Source organism: Amphiura filiformis, chromosome 17, assembly GCF_039555335.1.
Source record: "Amphiura filiformis chromosome 17, Afil_fr2py, whole genome shotgun sequence".
Classification (NCBI taxonomy): domain Eukaryota; kingdom Metazoa; phylum Echinodermata; class Ophiuroidea; order Amphilepidida; family Amphiuridae; genus Amphiura; species Amphiura filiformis.
Genome location: NC_092644.1, coordinates 17,604,037 through 17,625,545, shown reverse-complemented (window position 1 = coordinate 17,625,545; position 21,509 = coordinate 17,604,037). Strand labels below are relative to the sequence as shown.

The window sequence follows — 21,509 nt, the reverse complement described above, 5'->3', positions numbered from 1 at the left end:
TAAAACAAAATTGAGGTCAACTGAGGTCAAAGGTCATGTAGGGGCTAAATTTAAACTTTGCCCTATTGGGCTTAAACTTGATAGGTGGAATCCTTCATATGACTGAGGGGAGCATGAAAAAATTGCACCAAGGTCATCCGAGTTCAAAGGTCATCTGGGGTCAAACAGTATCGCTATCATGCCAGTGCTCTCACAGCATCTGGGCTCTCACAGCCGCAGGTGCACTAGTACTAATAAAATCGTAAGCTCTGTGTGTCTGTCCGGCAATGCGTTTCGCCGCACTTCGACGCATCGCTCCGATATTTCGGATATAGATAGGTATCGGGCATTCCACGTTTATGGGGTAGTTTGAAAGGTCATCGGAGGTCAAGGTCAAAGGTCAAAATTTCAACTTTGTCCGATCGGGCCCAAACTTGGTAGGTGGGATCCTTGATACGAGGTGAATATATGCCCGAAATAAAATTGAGGTCAACCGAGGTCAAAGGTCATTACGGAGGGGTCAAATTTCAAACTTTGTCCGATCGGGCTCAAACTTGGTGGGTGGAATCCTTGATGCGTGGGGAATATATGCCCGAAATAAAATCGAGGTCAACCGAGGTCAAAGGTCATTACGGAGGGGTCAAATTTTAAACTTTGTCCGATCGGGCTCAAACTTGGTGGGTGGAATCCTTGATGCGAGGGGAATATATGCCCGAAATGAAATTGAGGTCAACCGAGGTCAAAGGTCATTATGGAGGGGTTAAATTTCAAACTTTGTCCGATGAGGCTCAAACTTGGTGGGCGGAATCCTTGCTACCAGGGGAATATATGCGCAAAATAACATTGAGGTCAACCGAGGTCAAAGGTCATTACGGCGGGGGTCAAATTTCAAACTTTGTCCGATCGGGCACAGACTTGGTGGGTGGAATCCTTCATTTTGTCCGATCGGGCACAGACTTGGTGGGTGGAATCCTTGATACAAGGGCTTAAACATGGTATAAAAAATTCTCAATATGACAGGAACAGGAAGATTTCACCACTCCCTACGAGGACTGCAATGTCTTCCCAGCATTCATAGCTGAAAATAATTTCTCTAAAATCGAGGTCAACCAAGGTCAAAGGTCATTACGGAGGGTCAAATTTCAAACTTTGTCCGATCGGGCTCAAACTTGGTGGGTCGAAACCTTCATATGAGGGGAGCATGAAAAACATTATATGGAGGTCATCCGAGGTCAAAGGTCAAAGGTCATGGATTTCAAACTTTGTCCTATCGGGTTCAAACTTGGTGGGTGGAATCCTTGATACGAGGGGAATATCTGCGCAACACAAAATCGAGGTCAAAGGTCATGTAGGGGCTCAATTTAAACTTTGCCCTATTGGGCTTAAACTTGATAGGTGGAATCCTTCGTATGACTGAGGGGAGCATGAAAAAAATTGCACCGAGGTCATCCGAGTTCAAAGGGCATCTGGGGTCAAACAGTATCGCTATCATGCCAGTGCTCTCGCAGCATCAGGGCTCTCACAGCCGCAGGTGCACTAGTTATACTAAAATAACCAGCGAAGTCTGTGTGTGTGGTTGTCTGTGTGTCTGTGTGTCCGGCTATGCGTTTCGCCGTGCTGGGACGCATCGATCCGATATTCCGGCTATGGATAGGTGGCGAGAAAAGCATGTTGACCGGGTGGTTTTGAAGGTCATCGGAGGTCAAGGTCAAAGGTCAAAATTTCAAACTTTGTCCAATCGGGCCCAAACTTGGTGGGTTGAATCCTTGATACGAGGGGAATGTATGCCTGAAATAAAATCGCTGTCAGCCGAGGTCAAAGGTCATTACGGAGGGGTCAAATTTCAAACTTTGCCCGATCGGGCTCAAACTTGGTGGGTGGAATCCTTGATACGAGGGGAATATATGCCCGAAATAAAATCGAGGTCAACCAAGGTCAAAGGTCATTACGGAGGGTTCAAATTTCAAACTGTCCGATCGGGCTCAAACTTGGTGGGTGGCATCCTTGATATGAGGGGAATATATGCGCGAAATAAAATCGCGGTCAACGGAGGTCAAAGGTCATCACGTAGGGTTCAAATTTCAATTTTGTCCGATCGGGCTCAAACTTGGTGGGTTGAATCCTCGATATGAGGGGAACACGTAAAAATATAATCGAGGTCATCCGAGGTCAAAGGTCATCCAGGGGCTACATTTTAATATCACGGGAGCATGAACAAAATCAAACCGAGGTCACTCGAGGGCGAAGGTCAAATGGGGTCAGTAGGCCTATGCCCAATTGGGCTTAAAAGTAGTATAAAGAATGACGGGAACATGTCAAAAAGTCAAAAGAAGTCATCAGGGGTCAAATAGCATCGCTATCAGTAACTCTCACAGCAACGGGTGAACTAGTACTAATAAAATAATAAGCGGGCTGTATCTGTCTGTCTGTCTATCTGTAGATCTATCTGTCTGTCCGGCTATGCGTTTCGCCGTGCTTCGACGCATCGCGCTGAAATTTCACATATAGATAGGTATCGGGAAAAGCATGTTGGCCATGTGGTTTTGAAGGTCATCGGAGGTCAAGGTCAAAGGTCAAAATTTCAAACTTTGTCCGATCGGGCCCAAACTTGGTGGGTGGAATCCTTGATAGGAGGGGAATATAATGCGCGAAATAAAATCGAGGTCAACTGAGGTCAAAGGTCATTACGGAGGGGTCAAATTTCAAACTTTGCCCGATCGGGCTCAAACTTGGTGGGTCGAAACCTTCAGTATGAGGGGAGCATGAAAAACATTATATGGAGGTCATCTGAGGTCAAAGGTCAAAGGTCATGGATTTCAAACTTTGTCCTATCAGGCTCAAACTTGGTGGGTGGAATCCTTGATACGAGGGGAATATATGGGCAAAACAAAATTGAGGTCAAACGAGGTCAAAGGTCATGTAGGGCCTAAATTTAAACTTTGCCCTATTGGGCTTAAACTTGATAGGTGGAATCCGTCGTATGAGGGGAGCATGAAAAAGATTACACCGAGGTCAAAGGTCATCTGGGGTCAAACAGTATCGCTATCATGCCAGTGCTCTCACAGCATCAGGGCTCTCACAGCTGCAGGTGCACTAGTACTACTAAAATAATAGCCGTTGTGTGTCTGTCTGTCTGTCTGTCTGTCCGGCTACGCGTTCCGCCGCCTTCGACACATCGTTCCGATATTGCAGCCATAGATGGGTACCGGGCGGGCCACCGGTGTTCATTTCGCGAAATAGCGGCAGCGAGGTTAGACGCGCTTGCCAGGCTGGCAGTCGTTTCTTAGTAACGCGCTATCACGCACATGCTGCATTTTGCATAGCGTTACACGTAAATAGCGCCAATTATTATATATTCGGGCCGTTATTGTTTCAAAAATGTCAAAGCCGCTCGTATTTTCTGGACAAAACTATATTGATTCTCAAAAATTATAGACATAGTAGTTTCATATTTTGGGACATTTATCCTGGTATCCTAAAATTTGTTAAAGTTATGGTTGGTTTAAAACCCGGTGTAAAACGTGAATTCAACCTGTTTGATATAAACGATGCGAAGCCAGGGGATAGTGGTGCAACTTACAAGAAGATCCGGCAAGAAGAAATATTACATGCATCCTAAAGTTTGCATTTGTTTGTTTGTTTGTTTGTTTGTTTATTTATTTATTTATTTGGATGACCTATTCGTGCATTGTTTAGAGACAAAATCACGTTTTCTTTGATTGATAGGCCCTAATTGTTTTCTTCTTGTCCTCTAATTTTGCCCTCCGATGGCCTTCTCTTTTATTCTATTTATCTATTAGGCCTATGTCTTCAAAAGTTTCTTTCTTGTTTTCTCTGTAAATTTCTTTTCCAAAGAAAAAAAGGCGAAAAAGAAATTAGAAAGGTTGATTTGATTTGATTTGTTTAAATTTCCTTTCATTATATTCAATACCCCCGGTACACCACAATTAGGCCTTGGTTCTATAAAGTTTTGATGACTATGGTTTTAATAACATTGTTAGCCTTTTAGGGCCTAATGATGCACCGGGCGATCGAATTACTGCTGTGTGTCAGGATTTATTAGAAAACAGACCTAAGCCTACTCTCATTAAATTCCAAATGTTATTGTCAAATTAGTTGCAAATTATAGGGCTATATATCAATGTGAAAAAATGACTTTGATACTAGGCCTAGGGCCTATATGATTTCCAATCTCACTTTCAAAAACATTTTAAACATTTCTTTCGGGCAATGTTTGCACGAAAATGACAGTATCTTCTGTATTTTTAATACAAAAATGAAATGGAAAAACCAAAAAAAAATTTATTTTCGTCCTGCAGGAATCGGTGTTTATCATAAGCCTATTACATTAGGCCTAAGCTGGGACGGAAAACCCTGCTCTCTTGATACGGGGGACGTTTGTATTAACGTGTTTGTTTTTGGTTTTTGTGCAATGACATAAAACTCCTTTAAAATAGCAACAAGCTGTAAAAAATGTGCAATTAATTGTTCACTCGCGATTTTCAGTTGAAATCAGTTAATGTTTGCAAAACATGGCTCATTCCCCAAAACGCAAATCGGTATACAGGTCCGCAACCTTCTTTTTTTCCCGTCGCCTAATGATTCTTTTAGCGTTTTTTATTGAAATTATAAAATATTTGTATACATGTAATGAAAAGATTAGGCCTATGAAAGTTATCTTAGGCCCATGCAAGGCATTACCGTAGGCCTATACATGTACATCGCATGCAACCGCCCAATAAAATAATGCATATTATTATGCCATTATGCCTATAGGCCTAAATGGGGTAATTCGCGAAATGAAAACAAAATGGTCAAACTTTGAAAATCGTTACAATAATTATTTGCAGGAAAGGTGTACTCTGCAGTTCAAGTTCTTGAATATTAACAACATTGATCAAATTTTTCAAGTTTGTGAAGATGGTAAATATTGAAGCTACCCTGCCTTGGTTGTATAAATTCATTTACCCCCGACATTTATGCCTACCACAGGGATTCCAAATTGTAGAGGAAACAACAACTATTTTTTAAAGGTACCATCATAACAACATTAAACATCATCATCATCAACGCATTTCATACAATGACAAGTCTGAGTGATAAACCAGTTGTGAGGTTAATGTATATAATTATTGGACCCTCATCATCACAAACAAATTTATAAAAAGCTCACTTAATAGAGAGATCTTGCTAAGGCGACAAAAAAACCCTGTTCTAATACAGGGCGGACGGACCTTTCGGTCGGGCTTTTTTGTTGTTGAAATGACCCAAAAAATATCAATATTTTGCGATTTGGGAAAATACCAACAAAAAAAAAAAAATCGAAATTTTGGTCGGCATTTGTTTAAAATCTGGGTCGGTCGGGCCCGTAGAACAGGGTTTTCTTTTTTTCTGTCGCCATGAGTATATTTCTTTTGCAGCCCGGAGGAAAAATATCGAGGTTACACCAATCAAACAATTGTTAGGCCTATGAGATTTACAAGGTAGGTTATAGACATATAATTTAATATAGGCCTACTATAGGTTCAGTAGCTTAATAAGCCTCTTTTTTGAACAGCGCATTGCGCCTCGAGTATCAAAACAAAAGAGAGAGAGGGAGGGGAGGGGGAGTGGATGGGCAGAGAGAGGAGAGAGGAAAGGGCAAAAAGGGAGCAAATGAGAAGAGAAAGATGCCGTTTTGGCTTCTCATTTGGGTACACGTGTTCACGTTTTTGTTTGAGCAACGTAGGCCTATAAAAATGATGCACCAAAATAATGGCTTGCCTAATTTTCAAAACATCAGCTTCTGAGGGGCCATATCGACCCCCATCTGTCATACTCCTCATGAGCCCCCCCATGTTATGTTACAAACTAAGGTGGCCGTTTTGGCTACTGTTTTGGACACCCGTAAACCTTTTGTTGAGCACGATATCTTTTTGCTTAATAATGAGAATGGTCCTCGAATGGCTTCAATTCATAGCCCTTCATTTTCACAACTTTTTTCTACAAACTTTTACACCGTAATAGTCTGGTAATATACCCCGGGAAGGGGTGAAAGGCGATAAGTAAATAAGTCTGGTAATAGTGTCAAAATTGTCCCCCAAATGGTTTTAGTCTGGCCTTCATTTTGCAGCAAAAGTTTCAAACTTATCTGGGGGCGTCCGGACCCCTTTGCGTGATGGCTGCTATAGGCCTATATTTAACACATTTAGCACTGATGCCTAACGGGGTCGGATTTACCTTTTTGGGGCCCTGGGCCCGATTTGGAGGCCCAAACTCACAGTGGGTATGGTGAGGAAGGCATGTGCAATCAAGTTTTGGTTTACAAATAGGCCTAGGGCCTATAGGGGCAGCGGAAGCATTACAGTTTAACATGTTTAAAGGGAGACAAGCATATTTTGTTCCGATTTTACTAGGACATTTGCGTGCTAACCCCGACTATTTTAAACCCCAAATGAAGGCGAATTCTGCTATGCAAAGGGCCAGAGCGTATAGTTTTGTATACGCGCCTGCTAGGCCTAGGCCTAAATTGCCCGGCTACATTGCTGCAGCACTATATTCGATCAAAGGCCTAAAGTAGAGTATAAAAATGTATGTCTCCGGAAAAACATTTCTTTCTGACACCACCAAGAATAATAGTAGGCCTAAATACATGTATGTTTAGTGAATTGAATCTTTTGAACAAGATGAGAAACTATAACAGTCTAGGTTTGTCTCTCAAACCCATGAAAACAATAGTGAGTAGCTAGGGCCTATGCGCTGGCTTTTTTTAATAGGATTTATATATTGTTATACTCTTTTACTTTTAGTAAGAAAAAAAATGGGGAAATGCATAACACAGCAATTTTGCTAAACGTTTAAGAGACAACCTCTTTAAATAGTTGTGCTTTGAGGCAAATATCATCATTAATAGCCTTTAATCCTGACTCTAAAACGTAAAAATAAAACACTTCCTGAGAAATTTCAAACAGCGAGCTTTTTTCCTTTTAACGTTTTGTAGCCGCTGAAAGTGTTTCAGACAGTGCCAAACATGTTTAGGCCTCTCAGTTAAATGGGCTATTCCAAAAAATAGGTGCACCCCCCCTATAGAGGAGTAAATTTTTAATCAAAGAAATGTCCGGATTTCCAATTCTGCTTTCTGAAAATGACTGGAATTCCAGTTGCCAATGTTACTGAAAAAGCTTGGAAATCCAATCAAATTAAGGAAAAATCACGGAAATGTTAAAATGAGCTCTCAAATGGAGGATTTCTAATTTTGAACTATTATTCTGCCGGATTTTTTTTTTTTTTTGCCTTTGGGCACTTTAAAAGTCTGCAGGGATATCCAACAGTCACGACTGGACAAAAAGTCCGAAATCCGAACTCCTCTATAGGTCTATAGGGGTCTGCAGCTGCATCTATTTTCTGAATAGCCCAATGTAAAGCTATGTTCAGGAAAGGAACAGAAAAGGGAAGAAATTCAACACACAACAACAAAACTTTTAAAAACCAAACTAACTTAATATTAAAGTGCTATATAAATTTTTATTATTGTATTAAATTTGATCAGTCATGCCCAGTAACGGTAACTAAAGTTAAGAAAGAAAGAAAAAAGGCACAACAAAAGGTAGATACTAGACAGAAAGAAAGAAAGATATAGAAAGACAAGAGAGAACGAAAGAGAAAAACTTCGGATAGGAATAAATAAATAAACAAACAAACAAACAAACAAACAAACAAACAAACAAACAAACAAACAAACAAACAAATAAATAAATAAACAAATAAATATGCAAAAATAAACAAACATATAAATAAAACTAATTGGAACAGAAAGGCACGGTCCGTGTATACTGTGCTAGGCCAACGCGTAATAGCCGCGGGGTAATAGCTAGGGGCATACCGCGATTTACGCCTCATTTTGGCGATTTCAGAAGCAACTTCAGAATGCTCGCTAATGAACACTATTTAGGATACCTCTAAGAGGTAAAGTTGATGACCTGGGTTGAATGTTGCATTGTCTGAAAATATCTTTGATTTTGGCCAAAAAAATCGACATATTTTTTTCTTTCACAAAATATAAGCGTGTGTATAGTTAACATGATTAAATAGTCTTGTAAATAGGCCTACTATCAGAAAGCTGCAAAATAAAAGATAACCAATGATCAAATTTTGATAAATAGATGCAGAACAATGTTTTATACCAGCATCTAAAGAAATTTCATCGCTAAACATGATGAATTTTACCGTTAAACATACGCTGAAAAATACCGCATCGAAAGCATTCTGCATTCAAATTGCGCTGGAAATATCTACAACTTTGTGAGCGCGCCATCACCTGGTTGCCGTGCGCGAACAGCGGTGCGGGCGCTGTTTACCGGGTACTTTTGAAGGTCATCGGAGGTCAAGGTCAAAGGTCAAAATTTCAAACTTTGTCCAATCGGGCCCAAACTTGGCAGGTGGGATCCTTGATACGAGGGGAATATATGCCCAAAATAAAGTCGAGGTCAACCGAGGTCAAAGGTCATTACGGAGGGGGTCAAATTTCAAACTTTGTCCGATCGGGCTCAAACTTGGTGGGTCGAAACCTTCGTATGAGGGGAGCATGAAAAACATATGGAGGTCATCCAAGGTCAAAGGTCATGGATTTCAAACTTTGTCCTATCGGGCTCAAACTAGGTGGGTGGAATCCTTGATACGAGGGAATATATGCATAAAACAAAATTGAGGTCAACCGAGGTCAAAGGTCATGTAGGGGCTAAATTTAAACTTTGCCCTATTGGGCTTAAACTTGACAGGTGTAATCCTTCGTATGAGGGGAGCATGAAAAAATTACACCAAGGTCATCCGAGGTCAAAGGTCATCTGGGGTCAAACAGTATCGCTATCATGCCAGTGCTCTCACAGCATCAGGGCTCTCACAGCTGCAGGTGCACTATCTATCTATCTATCTATACTAATAAAATAATAAGCGGTCTCTGTCTATCTGTGTATCTATCTGTCTGTCTGTCTGTCCGGCTATGCGTTTCGCCGCACTTCGATGCACCGTGCTGAAATTTTGGATATAGGTAGGTATTGGGAAAAGCATCTTGGCCATGTGGTTTTGAGGGTCATCAGAGGTCAAGGTCAAAGGTCAAAATTTCAAACTTTGTCCAATCGGGCCCAAATTTGGTGGGTGGAATCCTTGATAGGAGGGGAATATAATGCGCGAAATAAAATCAAGGTCAACCGAGGTCAAAGGTCATTACGGAGGGGTCAAATTGCGAACTTTGTCCAATCGGGCTCAAACTTGGTGGGTCGAAACCTTCGTACGAGGGGAGCATGAAAAACATTATATGGAGGTCATCCGAGGTCAAAGGTCAAAGGTCATGGATTTCAAACTTTGTCCTATCGGGCTCAAAATTGGTGGGTGGAATCCTTGATGCGAGGAGAATATATGCGCAAAATAAAATTGAGGTCAACCAAGTTCAAAGGTCATGTAGGGGGTAAATTTAAACTTTGCCCTATTGGGCTTAAACTTGATAGGTGGAATCCTTTGTATGAGGGGGGCATGAAAAAAATTACACCAAGGTCATCTGGGGTCAAACAGAAATGCTATCATGCCAGTGCTCTCACAGCATCAGGGCTCTCACAGCTGCAGGTGCACTAGTACTACTAAAATAATAAGCGGTCTCTGTCTGTCTGTCTGTCCGGCTATGCGCTTTCAGCGCCTTCGACGATCGAGCGAAATTTCGGATATGGATAGGTATTGGGAAAAGCATGTTGACCATGTGGTTTTGAAGGTCATCGGAGGTCAAGGTCAAAGGTCAAAATTTCAAACTTTGTCCGATCGGGCCCAAACTTGGTGGGTGGGATCCTTGATACGAGGGGAAGATATGCCCGAAATAAAATCGAGGTCAACCGAGGTCAAAGGTCATTACGGAGGGGTCAAATTTCAAACTTTGTCCGATCGGGCTCAAACTTGGTGGGTCGAATCCTTCGTATGAGGGGAGCATGAAAAACATTATATGGAGGTCATCCGAGGTTAAAGGTCAAAGGTCATGGATTTCAAACTTTGTCCTATCGGGCTCAAAGTTGGTGCGTGGAATCCTTGATACGAGGGAATATATCATAAAACAAAATAGAGGTCAACCAGTGCTCTCACAGCATCAGGGCTCTCTCAGCAGCAGGTGCACTAGTACTAATAAAATAATAAGCGGTCTCTGTCTATCTGTGTATCTATCTATCTGTCTGTCTGTCTGTCCGGCTATGCGTTTACCGCACTTGACGCTTCGTGCTGAAATTTTGGATATAGGTAGGTATTGGGAAAAGCATGTCGGCCATGTGGTTTTGAGGGTCATCGGAGGTCAAGGTCAAAGGTCAAAATTTCAAACTTTGTCCGATCGGGCCCAAATTTGGTGGGTGGAATCCTTGATAGGAGGGGAATATAATGCGGAAATAAAATCAAGGTCAACCGAGGTCAAAGGTCATTACGGAGGGGTCAAATTTCAAACTTTGTCCGATCGGGCTCAAACTTGGTGGGTCGAAACCTTCGTATGAGGGAAGCATGAAAAACATTGTATGGAGGTCATCCGAGGTCAAAGGTCAAAGGTCATGGATTTCAAACTTTGTCCTATCGGGCTCAAAATTGGTGGGTGGAATCCTTGATGCGAGGGGAAATATATGCATAAAATAACATTGAGGTCAACCAAGGTCAAAGGTCATGTAGGGGCTAAATTTAAACTTTGCCCTATTGGGCTTAAACTTGATAGGTGGAATCCTTTGTATGAGGGGGCCATGAAAAAAATACACCAAGGTCATCTGGGGTCAAACAGAAATGCTATCATGCCAGTGCTCTCACAGCATCAGGGCTCTCATAGCTGCAGGTGCACTAGTCTATACTATAATAATCATAAGCTCTGTCTGTGTGTCTGTGTGTCCGGCTATGCGTTTACATTGCCGTGCTTGACGCATCAGCTGAAATTTCGCATATAGATAGGTATCGGAAACGCATGTTGGCCATGTGGTTTTGAAGGTCATCGGAGGTCAAGGTCAAAGGTCAAAATTTCAAACTTTGTCCGATCGGGCCCAAACTTGGTGGGTGGAATCCTTGATAGGAGGGGACTATAATGCGCTGAAATAAAATCGAGGTCAACCGAGGTCAAAGGTCATTACGGAGGGTCAAATTTCAAACTTTGTCCGATCGGGCTCAAACGTGGTGGGTCGAAACCTTCGCATGAGGGGAGCATGAAAAACATTATATGGCGGTCATCCGAGGTCAAAGGTCAAAGGTCATGGATTTCAAACTTTGTCCTATCGGGTTCAAACGTGGTGGGTGCAATCCTTGATAGGAGGGGAATATATGCGCCAAACAAAATTGAGGTCAACCGAGGTCAAAGGTCATGTAGGGGCTAAATTTAAACTTTGCCCTATTGGGCTTAAACTTGATAGGTCAAAGGTCATCTGGGGTCAAACAGTATCGCTATCATGCCAGTGCTCTCACAGCATCTGGGCTCTCACACCGCAGGTGCACTAGTACTAATAAAATAATAAGCGGGCTGTATCTGTCTGTCTATCTGTCTATCTATCTGTCTGTCCGGCTATGCGTTTACGCCGTCGTCGCGCATCGCGCTGAAATTTCGCATATAGGTAGGTATCGGGAAAAGCATGTTGGGCATGTGGTTTTGAAGGTCATCGGAGGTCGAGGTCAAAGGTCAAAATTTCAAACTTTGTCCGATTGGGCCCAAACTTGGTGGGTGGAATCCTTGGTAGGAGGGGACTATAATGCGCGAAATGAAATCGAGGTCAACCCAGGTCAAAGGTCATTACGGAGGGGTCAAATTTCAAACTTTGTCCGATCGGGCTCAAACGTGGTGGGTCGAAACCTTTGTATGAGGGGAGCATGAAAAACATTATATGGAGGTCATCCGAGGTCAAAGGTCAAAGGTCATGGATTTCAAACTTTGTCCTATCGGGTTCAAACGTGGTGGGTGCAATCCTTGATAGGAGGGGAATATATCATAAAACAAAATTGAGGTCAACCGAGGTCAAAAGGTCATGTAGGGGCTAAATTTAAACTTTGCCCTATTGGGCTTAAACTTGATAGGTCAAAGGTCATCTGGGGTCAAACAGTATCGCTATCATGCCTGTGCACTCACAGCATCTGGGCTCTCACAGCCGCAGGTGCACTAGTATCTATACTAATAAAATAATAAGCGGTCTCTATCTGTCTATCTGTGTATCTATCTATCTGTCTGTCTGTCTGTCCGGCTATACGTTTAGCGCCGCACTTGACGCATCGTGCTGAAATTTTGGATATAGATAGGTATTGGGAAAAGCATGTTGGCCATGTGGTTTTGAAGGTCATCGGAGGTCAAGGTCAAAGGTCAAAATTTCAAACTTTGTCCGATCGGGCCCAAACTTGGTGGGTGGAATCCTTGATACGAGGGAATATATGCTGAAATAAAATCGAGGTCAACCGAGGTCAAAGGTCATTACGGAGGGTCAAATTTCAAACTTTGTCCGATCTGGCTCAAACTTGGTGGGTCGAAACCTTTATATGAGGGGAGCATAAAAACATTATATGGAGGTCATCCGAGGTCAAAGGTCAAAGGTCATGGATTTCAAACTTTGTCGTGTCGGGCTCAAACTTGGTGGGTGGAATCCTTGATCGAGGGAATATATGCATAAAACAAAATTGAGGTCAACCAAGGTCAAAGGTCATGTAGGGGCTAAATTTAAACTTTGCCCTATTGGCCTTAAACTTGATAGGTGGAATCCTTTGTATGAGGGGGCATGAAAAAAAATTACACAGAGGTCATCCGAGGTCAAAGGTCATCTGGGGTCAAACAGTATCACTATCATGCCAGTGCTCTCTCAGCATCAGGGCTCTCGCAGCTGCAGGTGCACTATCTATCTATACTAATAAAATAATAAGCGGTCTCTATCTATCTGTCTATCTATCTGTCTGTCTGTCTGTCCGGCTATGCGTTTCGCCGCACTTCGACGCATCGTGCTGAAATTTGGGATATAGATAGGTATTGGGAAAAGCATGTTGGCCATGTGGTTTTGAAGGTCATCGGAGGTCAAGGTCAAAGGTCAAAATTTCTAACTTTGTCCGATCGGGCCCAAACTTGGTGGGTAGAATCCTTGATAGGAGGGGAATATAATGCACGAAATAAAATCGAGGTCAACTGAGGTCAAAGGTCATTACGGAGGGGTCAAATGTCAAACTTTGCCCGATCGGGCTCAAACTTGGTGGGTCGAAACCTTCGTATGAGGGGAGCATGAAAAACATATGGAGGTCATCCGAGGTCAAAGGTCAAAGGTCATGGATTTCAAACTTTGTCCTATCGGGCTCAAACTTGGTGGGTGGAATCCTTGACACGAGGGAATATATGGGCAAAACAAAATTGAGGTAAACCGAGGTCAAAGGTCATGTAGGGGCTAAATTTAAACTTTGCCCTATTGGGTTTAAACTTGATAGGTGGAATCCTTCGTATGAGGGGAGCATGAAAAAAATTACACCGAGGTCAAAGGTCATCTGGGGTCAAACAGTATCGCTACCATGCCAGTGCTCTCACAGCATCAGGGCTCTCACAGCTGCAGGTGCACTAGTATACTAATAAAATAATAAGCGGGCTGTATCTGTCTGTCTATCTATCTGTCTGTCCTGCTATGCGTTTCGCCGTGCTTCGACGCATCGCGCTGAAATTTCGCATATAGATAGGTATCGGGAAAAGCATGTTGGCCATGTGGTTTTCAAGGTCATCGGAGGTCAAGGTCAAAGGTCAAATGGGGAAAATACCCCACGTGGATACAAAGCAGCAAGTGGATAAAAAGAATCCAGTAGACAATCTACAACAAGTTTCAAGCTGCCCAAGCGGGTGTCATTCAGCTTTTGGCTATCTGCCCAATTTGAAATGCACTGTAATGTCTACCCAGAATGCATTGCTGCAAATGATTTGTACATTTCAACTTTGTCCGATCGGGCCCAAACTTGCTGCCAATGAATTCTATAAGCGCCCATACGCCAATAAGTGCCCACACCCCAATAAGTGCCCATACCCCAATAAGCGCCCATACCCCCAATAAGTGCTCTCACAGCATCAGGGCTCTCACAGCCGCAGGTGCACTAGTACTACTAAAATAATAGCCGTTGTGTGTGTGTCTGTCTGTCTGTCCGGCTATGCGTTCCGCCACGCTTCGACCCTTGTTCCGATATTTCACACATAGATGGGTATCGGGCGTGCGCTGTTTACCAGGTAGTTTTGAAGGTCATCGGAGGTCAAGGTCAAAGGTCATAGGGGAAACTACCTCACATGGATACAAAGCAGCAAGTGCACATGGATAAAAAGAATCCAGTAGACAATCTACAACAAGTTTCAAGCTGCCCAAGCCGGTGAACAAGGTCATTCATTCATAGATTCCATTCAGCTTTTGGCTACGTGCCCAATTTGAAATGCACTGTAAATGTCTACCCAGAATGCATTGCTGCAAATATGCTATATAGTGTCTTCCCAGCATTCATTGCTGAAAATGATTTCTATAAGCGCCCCTACCCCAATAAGCGCCCACATACCCCAATAAGTGCCCACATACCCCCTAATAGCTAAAGGGCTATTACAGCAACAGGCGCACTAGTAATAATAATAATAATAATGGAGCGTATGAATTAAATACCGAGAGAATTAAATGCAAAAGCAACGAGTGATGCATCGCAAAATTCGGCGATTACCCATCGCTTTTCAAAAGCGTTTCATCACAATCGCTCGGCGATCGAGTATAAATTCAGCTTTAACTACCAGAGGCCAGGTGATTGGTGCAGGTCCACTCATCAGTGCTGCACTGCTGGCCATCTGATCTGGCCAATGCTAGACTACTCCGCAGTCCACTTGCCCATTGTGCATACTCTGGATATTGCATTTAAGCTTAAAACTCTGATTTAATTAATTTGTGCACAATTGATAGATTTTCACATCTGATCTTTTCAGTCACCGTACTCCCTCTGTTTGTTAGCTTCCCAAGTGGACTACTAACTTTGGATTTGCGGTTTACATGCTTAACACGGAGCCGTCTATGGATGAGATTGTCGGTTTCTGGCCTACTAAAATTGGCCATGATGTAATGCATCTTTAAATGGATCTGGCTTGTGATTGGTTGCCCAGATCTCGTTATGGTTTAAATCCTCCGGGCATCGCCAACACAAAGGCGGTATAGTTGTGTATTAACTACATGGTACACAACTATACCGCCCCTTTGTGTTGGCGGGAACATTAAACTCTCAGTAGGTGCATGAGCGCTAGTGTTGGTATCGACAAGGCGTTGTCGACACACTTTTGCCGATTGGTGACAAGAGCTTTGCATGTATCGACAAAAAATATCAGAAATTTTGCGATCGAAATTGAAAATTTGATTGGCAGAAACTTTGCTAATTTCCTTCTTTTTTACTAGCAACCCAAAAGATCTCATACGACAAGAAAGTTATGAATCTTTTTTATCTAAATATTCAATGATAGTTCATAATATAGCATCCAAAATGGTCAAATCCAGCAAAATTGTGACCCCTTTCCATGCTTTCCCATTTTCGTCGATGTTGATTTGGCTTCAGCCATCTTTGTTTATTTTTAGAACGGCCGCCATGTGACGTCAGGGGGGCTTGGCTGAATAACGATCGCTGATTGGCCAAATGTCAAGGTCGTTCTTAGCGTGCCGTGTGCACACTTGGGATGACAAAATTTATTTTGTGTGTTTACTTGGTTGAGTATTTGTTTATTTTATATATGTTTTTTACGTGAAAAATATACTTTATTTTCTTAGTTCTTCTCACCCACATGCAAATAATATTTAAGCAACTATACCATGACTATAGCGTTGCCAGTATGTATCGTTTTCATAGTCCATGCAGCGTGTTGATTGTATAAATGCGCACTCTGTAGGTTGTCGAATTTTGAACCTTGATCGTCTCACTTTGCCATGGGGCAAATTTTTGGGACATTAATTAGGCCTGATTGTCGACAATTGTTGACGTCGGCTTTTTAATTTTTATCGATTGTCGACAATGAAAATGCTTGCCGATACCAGCGCTAATGAGCGCGTCAGTTTGCTTGCAGTTTAGTTGGATTGATAAACAAGTATTAGAGATGAGAGGCAAACCTTAGTTAACACATTTGCTAGTCAGCCAAATTCGCCTAGACCGGGGCCCAAACACAATACATAAATATGTTTTCTATACTTCACTTGACCCAAATATATGATTTTTTATGGTGATAAGACAATCGCACATGGAATTTTAGAGGGATTTTGAATTCACCTAGCAATATACCTACAAGTATGATTGACAGTGTGTGTTAGGGACTTTGCAGGCCCGTTCAAAGTCCCGTTTAAGATTCAAAGTCCATAGTGGATTTTTAACTCGGGCTTTCGCGATTAATAAACTGGTAGATTCTACAATCTGAATTGTTCTGTATTGAAGTGCCAATATATTTAAATGACATTATGATATGTTGCATTCAATATTAAATATAAGCCAACGTATACTTTACTTTTACTGTCACTAATATTATATAATAAACTTTTTCATAACAATTTTATACTAGTATTTCAACTGAATGCTTTCATCATTTATCAAAAATCGACTATGGCATAGTCTGGCAATGGCATGCCAATTAAAAGGGCATTTCGTGATCCACAGCCTCATCCCCCCACTTTTCTCAAAAAAAGTTGAGATTTTTGTACCACTGGAAACCTCTGGCTACATTGTTTATGTACCAAATATTTCTTGCAAATTAATTCATTTCGCAAAGATATTGTGAAATTTGAATTTCGTCTGGTATACCAAAACGAAATTACAACACATCGCCTATGGAGCAGTATCATGCATAACTCGCAAACGCAAAAAATCGGAATCAACTGAAATTTTGGGAATAAGCTTTTTTCATGGATAAAATTCTATTGAAGCTGAACAATGTCATAAATTAGGTATGCCAGTGAATTTAAATTTGCCATCAAACTGCATCATTTTATTTTATATATCAAATTAAAGCCCTTGGGTAATGAAAGCCAAAACTGAAAACCTTTTTGTCATAGCACTTTCCGTGGCAAAGTTACATCTTTTCAACGATTGACTTTCATCAAAAAGATTCTGCTAGCAAAATTCCCCAAAACAGCATTACGGAGGTATTTCTAGATCTTAGTCTCATGATGATAGCAGCTTTTTTTAATGGAACTGCTATCAAAATCCCTCTAAAATTCCATGTGTGAGTGTCTCATCACCATAAAAAATCATATAGGTACAATGTAGGCCTATGCCAGGTGAATTCAAATTTGCCATCAAACTGCATCATTTTATTTTATATATCAAATTAAAGCCCTTGAGTAAAGAAAGCCAACACTGAAAACCTTTTTGTCATAGCACTTTCCGAAGCAAAGTTACATCTAGTTAAAGATTGACTTTCATTAAAAAGATTAGGCCCTATGCTAGCAAAATTCCCCAAAACAGCATTACGGGGGTGTTTCTAGATCTTAGTCTAATGATGATCGCAGCTTTTTTTAATGGAACTGCTATCAAAATCCCTCTGAAATTCCATGTGCGAGTCTCTCATCACCAAAATAAAATCATATATTTGGGTCAAGTGAAGTATAGACAACATATGAAGGTTTCCTTGAGCAAGCGGTTCTTTTAAATTTCAATGTAAATTTGTATTGCCGGTTTAGGCCATTTTGGCTGACTAGCAAATGTGTTAACCAGTCCCTGTCATACCTAAATCATATATAATTTGGGTCAAGTGAAGTATAGAAAACATATTTATGTACATGTAGGTTTCCTTGACCGACCTGTTCTTGAAAAAAATTGAAATTTCTAAGTATATGTATTGTGTTTGGTGCCCCGGTCTAGGCAAATTTCGCTGACTAGCAAATGTGTAAACTAAGGTTTGCCTGGCATACCTACATAAATACTAAAATAGATGCTGCACAGCGACATCGCCTGGCTAATAATTACTTGGTACAGCAGAGATACTAAAATAAATACCCAGGATCGATACACATGAATTAGCTATGCACGAGTTTGATATGAAGAAAATCTTTGGATAACGGTGTAGAAAATGATGAATATCTCCCGTAAATGATTTCGTATAAAGAAACCAGATGTGGTTCCTTGCATGAATATATATTTTGAACAGATATGATTGATAGTCGTTAGCGTGCGCTTTGAGACAGTACATGTAGCTTGCGTCTTGAGTCAAAAACTGACAATAATTCCGCAATAATTCTGATTTATACGTGCCGAATTATATAGCGCAGTGTATAGGCCACAGTACTGATAGGCCAATCGTGAAGGTTGTCTAAAAGAATATGACCTATGGCATACCATGCTTGACTGACACACAGCGAGGTTAGTCACCGAGTTAATCGGGGCTATAGCCTCTTGAGGCTCTTCAGATGTCCTTCAGCCTATTATCATTATGCGACGCTGACTGCTTCTTCTACTTCTACTTCTGTACTCGGTAGGATCCACATGTGGATGTATAGCCGAGGGACTTTGTCCATGAGCGGTGCTAGTCCTGCCAGCAAGACTTCAGTCTTTATCATTTAAACATAATGACATCTACTGACCTGAAGTCTTGCAGCGGTACATAGGGATGCACTGTACGTTTAAGAAATCCAAACTTCAAGCATCAAGAAATATACCTTGTATTTGTCAGTTTTACCTCAGAGATGCTGTAGACCCTCTCTACACAGTGTAGAAACATCACAAGTAGAATGCTGCTCAATATGATAAATCCAAATCATGAAAATCAAGACATTTTGCAGAGCAATATTTTGACCACTTTTGCACTAAGTAAATTACTCCCATGAAGATTGCAGGTTTTGCCAACCCTGGGAATTTTGAACCCACCCAAAAGATGAGATCAATGTTGATCAATTACCTCAACTTTGGGAGTATAGACTAGTACAGTGGGATTAAAATCATCCAAGCACGCCCAAACCCTGGTACAATGGGATTAAAATCGTCAGTGCATGCCCAAACTGTCCTTGAGAGAGTTCCTCAGCTGCATCCTTAGAGCCCAAAATGAGCCCACATATTGTGATGTTTCTTATTTGTGGAAAAGATAATAATAGAGTGAACTGTAACTCTAGGTACGACGAGTTACAGTTACTGGAACTATGAGCGGTGCAGGAGTGAGTGTGCCAGTGCGTATAATACAGTGTGCGAGTAAAAAACCAACAGCTGCAGACTAGATTGATGCAGCCACAGCTCCCCTGAAAGTCTCAACAGACGGTGAGACTAGGATGGTGCCGGGAAGCTAGTTCCACAACGTGACTGTACGAGGAAGGAAGGAGTTGGAGTACAATTGAATTCTGGCTGGAAGAAGCTGGTATTTGCTGGGGTGGTAGGCTCTGGTGTTGGTTGGAAGAGCTGGAGACAGATAATGATTCGGGTTTACTGCAATGATGTTGTTTTGCATCTTGTACAAAAGGATGAGGCTAGCAACTTGACGTATCTTCTCTAAGGTGTCCCACTGGAGAGTGTTAAGCATGGCAGACACACTTTCTGTACGATGGTACTTCTGAAGGACAAATCTGGCAGCCCTGCGTTGGATTGCTTCAGTCCTTGCTATGTCTTTCTTTGTGTACGGACTCCACACCGGGCTACAGTACCGGTACTCGAGGTGGGGTCGAACAAGAGATACAAACGCTTGCTGGCGAATTTTGGTGGAGCACTTGCGCAGATTACGCCTCACAAGGCCAAGCATCCTATTTGCACGTAATGTGATGGTGTTGATGTGTTTCTGCCAAGCCCAAGACATATTATTTGCGAAGGTGAACTATTAAACAGGTCGATATGTATAATGGCCATGCGTGGCGGTGGATTCAATCTACCATGGCGATTTCTGCCATGAAGATATCGGGGCGATGACACCTGACACTGTCACTGTGTGCTGCTAGGATCACGAAATACTCCTTTAAGGGGGTACTACACCCATGTGGTAAATTTGTGACTATTTTTGCATTTTTCTCAAAAATAATTACACACTGGTAACAAAAGTTATGTATATTATTGGGGCAAGGAATTCAATTACTACACTGAAATTTCAGTGACTCAATACAAGCGGTTCAGTATATATGATAGGAAACGAGGTACATCCTAGCGGTACCTTATTTCTGATCATAAAGAACAAACCGCTTGTCTTGGGTCACTGAAATTCGAGTGTAGTAATTGGATTCCTTGCCCCTATAATATACATAACTTTTGTTACCACTGTATTATTAGTTTTCGAGAAAAATGCAAAAATAGACACAAATTTATAGAGGGGTGTAGTACCCCCTTAAGTTTAATTGATTCATGACATGGACTGGTCTTTGCTGGCCATGCTGGCTTTCAAACGTTAAGCTTATAATTATAATAGAGGGTTACCACTCTCACCTTCCTCTTCAGCTCTGTATACTTCTTGGCAAGTAAGTTTTCTTCTTCCGTATGCTTTACTGGGAACACCATATTGCAGTATAAAAGCAAAAAGTAAACAAAATCAGCAGCCGATTTCTTCGTTTTCAATTTGACCCTAATTTCTGACCTATGAACCGATGACCTCGATTTAGTGTTTCTAGTTCGTTTTTGTTTCAACTTTAAAAAGTAGTTCCGGCAAAACTTATCAGACGGTGCAGTGCTGAGAGACGTTTTCTTATTTTGTTTATTTTTGTGTTCAATCATAAGGCCGAGTAAAAAATAATACATGTTTCTCGTCCGCGCCCTCCTCATTTTTTGAAGATTTTTCAAATTTCTTTTTATTTTGTAAACTTTCAGTTATAACTTGTTCAAAAAGATATTTCAGAAGTTGAAACTTATTTTACGGCTTTGTAAATGCATAATACATCATTTAAGAAGAGTTTTGTGATCACTAAAGGGGTCTACCTCTCAAACAATAAAATAAAAAGGGCCTCCTCCTTTTTCTCAGATATCAATCTGTATGTCGAATACCCGAAATATGGTGCCAAATACAGGTATTTAGCGTCGTTTTTCAATAAAAAATAAAAAATAAAAAGGCCCTCATTCTCATAATTTTTAAAAACCCGGACGAGAAACATGTTTTTATTTTTACTTGGCCTAAAGGGTGTGTGTAGGGGAAGGTGGGGCATAACGGAACACTTAACTTTGAGGATGCTCTGTGACGTCACCATAAGTAATATGACTGTAAAAATTATATATTCAGTTGAAGTTTGTATTTACCTTTAATATACCATTAACCAATATAACTTGAATCTCACAATTTTTTATAAAAATGAAGAAATATTTTCAACAACAAAAGATCCGTTTTGCCCCACTATCGGGGCAAAACGGAACCCCCCTATGGGGCAAAACGGCACCCTGTGTGCAAACTTATATTAGTTGTTCCATCGGTAGGCCCTAGTCCTAGTTATATGTAGGCCTATATTCAGTTACAATATTAAGTGGGCCTACCATCTCTGTGGAGTGAGTGGTTAACTTCTTATAGGCCTAGTAGGCCTATAATAGCCTATGTATGACCAATATTTGATTAGAAAGAAATATTCAGTAGGCCTGCCATCTCTGTGGAGTAAGTGGTTAACTTTTAA

At 41.3% G+C, this 21,509-nt stretch overlaps 1 protein-coding gene across 1 annotated transcript in view; it reads right to left on the bottom strand.

The window, feature by feature from the left end:
- The window catches only part of LOC140137397 (negative elongation factor E-like), a 46,783-nt gene extending 26,296 nt beyond the window's left edge, over positions 1-20,487 (bottom strand). The window contains exon 1 of the mRNA XM_072159040.1: positions 20,344-20,487. Coding sequence (XP_072015141.1) covers positions 20,344-20,415 — 72 coding nt within the window. The 5' untranslated portion in view covers positions 20,416-20,487. The remainder of the gene's footprint in view (positions 1-20,343) is intronic.
- Positions 20,488-21,509: the final 1,022 nt, after the last annotated feature.